The 7,279-nt window shown below is 45.8% G+C and overlaps 1 protein-coding gene across 1 annotated transcript in view; it reads right to left on the reverse strand.

Annotated features, from left to right (window-relative positions):
- Positions 1-1,136: 1,136 nt before the first annotated feature.
- Positions 1,137-7,279, reverse strand: part of LOC111976505 (E3 ubiquitin-protein ligase PDZRN3-like) — a 16,410-nt gene continuing 10,267 nt past the window's right edge. Inside the window, exons 3-5 of the mRNA XM_024005362.2 lie at positions 5,801-5,909; positions 2,879-2,947; positions 1,137-2,711 (exon numbers count right to left, since the gene is read on the reverse strand). Coding sequence (XP_023861130.1) covers positions 1,206-2,711; positions 2,879-2,947; positions 5,801-5,909 — 1,684 coding nt within the window. The 3' untranslated portion in view covers positions 1,137-1,205. The remainder of the gene's footprint in view (positions 2,712-2,878; positions 2,948-5,800; positions 5,910-7,279) is intronic.

The raw sequence follows: 7,279 nt of genomic DNA on the forward strand, positions 1-7,279 counted from the left end.
AACTCACAGATATATTACGCATCTTGAAAAAGCCAAAAGTGTAAAGTGCATTTCTCATGTGAGCAGGATGGAACTCTTGTCACTGTGCTGTAGTGAACCAACACATCATCTACTACCTGAGTTTTCATACAAAATCCAAAGTGTCTGATACAGCTGTGTGGTTTTAAAAAGAGGCCATATTGAGCTACATTCTGTAGCCAAATGTGATGCAATGATATTTTAATATTTCCAATAAATGACATGCTTTGTTGAAGTACATTGATTTGGTGATATCCACTCTTTGGGGGAAAAAAAGCTTATGAAATTGCATTTAATTGTAAAAAGTGTTTATTGATAAAATGAGTCACCGCACTCTTTGAAAAAAGGGTTCCAAAGGGTTCTTCGGCTGTCCCCATAGGATAACCCTTTTTGGTTCCAGTTAGAACTCTTTTGGGTTCCAGGTAGAACCCTCTGTGGAAAGGGTTCTACAAGGAACTCAAAAGGATTCTAACTCAAACCAAAAGGGTTCTACCTAGAACTAAAAAGGTTATTCAAAGGGTTCTCCTATGGGGACAGCCAAAGAACCCTTTTAGGTTCTAGATATCACCTTTTTTTCTAAGAGTGTGCCATCAAAACACAGCTATATCTTTCGTGCCGTTGCTTACCCAAAACCCACTCAGCTAGCTTTAGAGGGACCAGTGAAAACTGCCATTTGGGTTGTTTAATACTGCCATTGATCCAGACCATTAGACAACTACTACTCTAGGTTGTATCGTACTGCCATTGGTCCAGACCATTAGACAACTACTACTCTAGGTTGTATGTCTGCCATTGGTCAGACATTAGACACGACTACTCTTAGGTTTTGTATCGTACTGCGCATTGTCAGACCATTAGACACTACTACTCTAGGTTGTATGACTGTTCACTGACATTATACTCTTGGTATCTATTGCATGGTCGAATTAGACAACTACTACTCTAGGTTGTAATCGTACTGCATTGGTTCAGACGATTAGACAATACTATCTAGGTTGTATGTACTGCCATCGGTCCAGACATTAGCACTACTACATCTAGAGGTTGTATCGTACTCATTGGGTCCGACATCAGACTAACTTTACTGCTCTAGTTGTTTCGCAGGAAATGTGACAAGACGTAGTCAAACTGGAGTCATATCACTGACCCTATTCAATCATTCATACACACCTTATCCCACTGTGTCATTATACTGTAGTGACCGACAGCAGTGGGCTGTGACAGAGGATGTTATCCCCCTCCCCCACACGGGTGCCGTGTGTCAGCAGCTCCTCCACTGTGGTCCAGTCATCCAGCAGTTTATGGTTCCTCAGACGGCTCTGCTTCCTGTGGCTGAGCTCCAGCACTGTGCTGCAGCCTCCTCCAGGGCCCTCTGCACCCCTTTGCCCCCCTGCACCCCCTGTTCCTGCAGCCCCGTCCTCTGCTGCTCCCTCAGGCCCACCACGGCTCAGCCTCCTCTGCCTTTGCTCCCGGGCCAACGCCAGGTGGCGCCGGCGCTCAGTCCTACTCCAGTAGCGGCCTGCCCAGACATCCCCGCGGGCCTCCTCGTCCGTGGTGACCTCACTGCGCTCGTCAGCCAGCCGGGAGGCCCTGGCCTTCAGGAGCTGGTTCCTCACTGCCCGGGGGTTCCCAGAGAGACCCTTCCTGGAGCGGGCAGAGAGCCCGTCCAGCGTGCTGTAGAGGGGGCCACAGGGGCCATCTGCTTGGGGCCAGTCCCCACCAATTTGAGGATGTCCCAGTGTTGCAAACTGACGCCAGTCTGCTAGCTGCTTCCCAGGCCGTTTCCTTGAGGGACTCTTGGAAAGACACTGTTTCTGACTGTTATAGTCCTCACTGGCCATACTGCCTCTGTGGTCCTCCACATATAGTCCTTGCCAGGGGCCTTCCACATGGCTGCTCTGAGGCGTTCTCTTCTCAATGATGTCTGTGTTGAACCCCCTGTTGTATTGTCCTGTGCCAGAGTTCTCAGTGGGCACGGCTAGGTGGTTTGGGTTGCTGGGCAGTTGTCTGTCTACGTGTCTATATATCCCTATMGCATTGTTCCCAGAGGGCAGGCCAGGGTGACTGGCTCGTCTCCTGTCTGATAAGTCATGCACAGTGTGGCTGCGGCTTGGGAGGTCCTCGGAGCAGTGCTGGTTCAGCATCAGCACTCTCCTCTGGCAGGGTTCAGTACGGCAGCTGGAGGCAGCAGACCTGGTGCCATGCCTGGTCTGCTGGGGGCTCATTGCTTCATGGATCTGAAAGGAGCTACCACGCATGGGGCACTGGTGGCTCATGAAAGTGTGAGCTCCGTCTGGAGCCCTGCCTGTCTTGGGGTCACAAGTCAGGGTCTCAGGGATGGACTCCAGGTCCCAGCGAGACTTTGATCTCTTCTCCCGCGGGACCACACGGCTCCGGTAGTTCTGGATCCTCCCGTCTATAATCTTCTGGAAGTGGCGGAACTCCCCTGTGCTGACGCTGTGGAAGCCAGAGTCACTGACCTCTGAGGAGAGGAGGGACTCAGAGGAGGGAGAGCTGCCCCGGCTGGTGTGTCCTGGTGGGGAGGACATAGGGGCCTCTACCCCCTCCTCTGTCTCTGGGTCAGACAGGTCCCCRTGGTGGAGGCTGCCGTCGGTGCAGCCCAGGCCACTGTCAAGCTCGTGCAGGGGCAGGTAGCCCATAGGCCTGTCCAGCCAGTGGCCCTCATACTCACTCTGAAATAGAGAGGATGGAAGACACAATGAAATCCATTGGTTGTTGTTGCTGTTCATTTTAAGACATATGTGTATATGACTATCATTGTTTTTTATAGTTAGTTGGATGTCTTAGACAAATTACGTATCTTTGAACACATGGTTTATCTTTTTATTTCTTACAGTACCTGGCTCAGGAAGCTGCTAGGCTCATCKTTATCAGTATTACAGCAACCAATCAGACAGCGCTCTGGATCCTAAAACAGTATAGGTAGGTGAACATAAGGAGTGGATTAGATAGATATCAGCGGCCACAGCTTGATAGATATCAGGGACCACATGTCTTAGATAGATATCAGGGACCTCAAGTCTTAGATATCAGGGACCACAAGTCTTAGATTAGAGATCAGGGACCACAAGTCTTAGATATCAGGGACCACAGTCTTAGATAAGATATCAGGGACCCACAAGTCTTAGATAGATTATCAGGGACCACAAGTCTTAGAATCAGGACCACAAGTCTTAGATAGATATCAGGGACCACATGTCTAGAATAGATGATCGCAGGACCACAAGTCTAGGATAGATATCAGGGACTCAAGTCTTAAGATAGATATCAGGGACCTCAAGTTTCTTAGATAGATATTCAGGGACCTCAAGTCTTTAGATAGAATATCAGGGACCCACAATCTTAGATTATCAGGGAACACAAGTCTTAGATATCAGAGGACCCCAAGTATTAGGTAGTTATTAGGACCACAAAGTCTTAGATATCAGGACACAAGTCTTAGATAGATATCAGGACCACAAAGTCTTAATATCAGGGACCAGAAGTATTAATATCAGGACACGTCTGTACATATCGGGACCCTGGTCATAAGATATATATCAGGGACCACAAATCTTATCGGACCACAAGTCTTCGATAGAATATCAGGGACCACAAGTCTTAAATATCCAGTGACCAAAACAGTCCTACATAATCCAGGGGACCACAAGTCCTACTATCAAGACACAAGTCTTACATAATTTCAGGACCACAAGTCTTGGATCGATATCAGGGACCACAAGTCTTAATATCAGGGAACCACAAGTCTTGGATACGATCATCAGGACCCACAGGTCTTACATATCAGGGACCACAAGTCTTGGATAGATAGTCCAAGGCGGGGACCACAAGTCTTACATTATTCAGGACCACAAAGTCTTGGGATAGATATCAGGGACCACAAGTCCTACATATCAGGGCCACAAGGTCTTAGATATCAGCGGACCACGTCTTAGATTAGATTCCAGGGCCACAAGTTTAGATATCATACCAGGGACCAGGGTTTTTTGATAAGATATCAGGGACCCAACAAGTCTAAAGATACTGAAGATAGCAGGGACCACAATTACAATCCTGGTCCCATGTTTAAACATGTATGTACTGTGTATATACAGTGCATTCAGAAAGTATTCAGAAGCCTTTACCTTTRCCACATTTTGTTAAGTTACAGACTTATTAAAAACAAAATCTCATCAAGCTACACATAATACCCCATAATGACAAAGCAAAAACAGGTTTTTAGATTTTTTTTGCAAAAGTATAAAAAAATAAGAAACTGAAATATCACATTTATGTAAGTATTCAGACCCTTTACTCTGTACTTTGTTGAAGCACCTTTGGCAGAGATTACAGMCTCAAGTCTTCTTGGGCATGARGCTACAAGCTATACCTGTATTTGGGGAGTTTCTCATATTCTTCTCTGCAGATCCTCTCAAGCTCTGTTAGGTTGGATGGGGAGAGTCGATTCARAGCTATTTTCAGGTCTCTCCAGAGATGTTCGATCAGGTTCAAGTCCGGGCTCTGGCTGGGCCAGTCAAGGACATTCAGAGACTTCATTCAGAGACACTCCTGCGTTGTCTTGGTTGTGTGCTTAGGGTCYTTGTCCTGTTGYAAGGCGAACCTTCACCCCAATCTGAAGTCCTGAACGCTCTGGAGCAGGTTTTCATCAAGAATCTCTCTGTACTTTGCTCGTTCATCTTTCCCTCGATCTTGACTAGTCTCCCAGTCCCTGCCACTAAAAAACATCCCCACAGCATGATGCTGCCAACACCATGCTTCCCCGTAGGGATGGTGCCAYGTTTCTTCCAGAAGTGTTGCTTGGCATTCAGAACAAAGAGTTTAATCTTGGTTTCATCAGACCAGTGCATTTTGTTTCTCATGGTCTGAGTCTTTAGGTGCCTTTTGGCAAACTCCAAGCAGTGGAGCCTTTTATGTGCCTTTTACTGAGGATTGGCTTCCATCTGGCCACTACCATAAAGGCCTGATTGGTGGTGTGCTGCAGYGATGGTTGTCCTTCTGGAAGGTTCTCCCATCTCCACAGAGGATCTCTGGAGCTCTGTCAGAGTGACCATCGGGTTCTTGGTGACCTCCCTGACCAAGGCTCTTCTTCCCCGATTGCTCAGTTTAGCCGGGCAGACAGCTCTAGGAAGTGTCTTGGTGGTTCCAAACTTCTTCCATTTAAGAATGATGGAGGCCACTGTGTTCTGGGGCGCTTCAGTGCTCCATACATTTTTTGGTACCCTTCCCCAGATCTGTACCTTGACACAATCTTGTCTCGGAGCTCTACGGACAATTCCTTCGACCTCAAGGCTTGGTTGTTGCTCTGACACYCCCTGTCAACTGTGGGACCTTATATAGACAGGTGTGTGCCTTTCTAAATCATGTCCAATCAGTTGAATTTACCACAGGTGGACTCCAATCAAGTTGTAGAAACATCTATAGGATGATCAATGGAAACAGGATGCACCTGAGCTCAATTTCGAGTCTCATAGRAAAGGGTCTGAATTCTTATGTAAATAAGGTATTTCTGTATTGCAAACACTTCGAAAAATTTGTTTTCGCTTTGTTGTTATGGGGTACTGTATGTAGATTGATGCAGATTTTTTTGGCATTTAATCCATTTTAGAATAAGGCTGTAACGTAACAAAATGTGGAAAAAGTCAAGGGGTCTGAATACTTTCCGAATGCGCTGTATGTATTTTTTTTTTACTGACAAATAAAATCAATCAATCATGTACAAAAGTTAGGCTATACTAATATGAAAGCGTATAGAATTACTCACGTCAACATACTCTATCCTGTTAAGGTCCTCCAGATTGTAGGCAACACTGGAGAGGTATCCATTGGCTGCGTACATTTCTGGTGGGAGGGGCATGTCATCGTAGTAAGGTCTGGGGAGAATGAGGTCATCACATATGACAACATAGCTTTCACACRATAGGCATTTCAAGCTGTAATTACTATGTTTTACACATTAAATCAGTTCCAGTCAGTGGTTCCATTCAATTCTAATACCACTTCTGTACGATACATCTCACGGCTATACTCTAAATCAGCTATTCTCAACTGGTGTGTAATGACCCAAAGTTTGATCGCAGGAGGTTTGAATGGGTCACTGGTCACTGGTGCATATACAGTATCGGTCAAAAGTTTGGATACACCTACTCATTCAAGGGTTMTTCTTTATTTTTTACATTGTAGAATAATAGTGAAGACATCAAAACTATGAACCCATACTTTCAATTGATCCATTTTKGGTAATAAGCTTCTAGTGCTAACGTGCAGAAAACCCAGGCTTTTACGAGAGAAGATATCAGAGCAGATATCAGAGCACAAATCAGAATTGGGTCTAGCAACAGTAGATGGGCCAGGGTGTACATGCACATTTCCAGATATAATCAACATTAATACAATCAGGGCACGGCAGAGGACAGGGAGAGATCGGCAGTGTTGATTTATAACATTTGAATGTGCATCAGATGGCAACAAGATCATATTGTACAGCAATTTCATCAGGTAACATGAATAGAAAGCCGGCGAGAGGTGGTTAGAATAGGATGGGAGGCCAAGAGTCTGTGTAACCAATAGAGAGTCAGAGTCCCAAGTGTGGMAACAAACATAGTCTSTRCKACGGTTGGGTTAACAAGCATGTTCATAGTCAACAAAGCACGCAGGAGTCATGAGGCAAATAGCATAAAGCACCAGAYAGAAATATAACGACTTGGTTCTAGCCATTGTTCAGAGTCAATCGCCCRAACAGTGTGTGTATGCTGGAGGCGAGCGAAAGCTCAGGAGAGAGGGTGGAGTGTGGCGGGGGTACCTGTACCAGACAGGCCAGGGCAGAACAGATCGCCAGGTGGAATCCAAGCAGCAGTGAAGCAGGCAATGGGAGTAGGTGTCACCCACTTGGGAGATACTTTTTCGGGAGGCAGATTCCTTGTAGAAAATCCCAGCTAGCTAGCTAACATGGCTAGCAAGTCTCTGTCCACCATCTTTTCCACGTGGAAAAGGAGGTTGTTAGCTAGCTATATTGTTTACYTTTTGGCGAATGGTCCTTTATGACGTCCAAACAAAGTTGTCCTGTGGCTGTTGTATTTTAGAGATTCTGAGGAGGATATCTTCTGATGTGATCAAAGCAACAATATTGTTTCTTATTGAGGTAATTTACAACTGAAGTGTCCTTGCTGCATATCAGTTCAAAATAGATATGAATCCAAAGGGTACTTTATTTGAATTACCTCTGCACAGATGGAGGGGGGGG

The sequence above is a fragment of the Salvelinus sp. IW2-2015 genome, linkage group LG17, assembly GCF_002910315.2.
Source record: "Salvelinus sp. IW2-2015 linkage group LG17, ASM291031v2, whole genome shotgun sequence".
NCBI lineage: Eukaryota > Metazoa > Chordata > Actinopteri > Salmoniformes > Salmonidae > Salvelinus > Salvelinus sp. IW2-2015.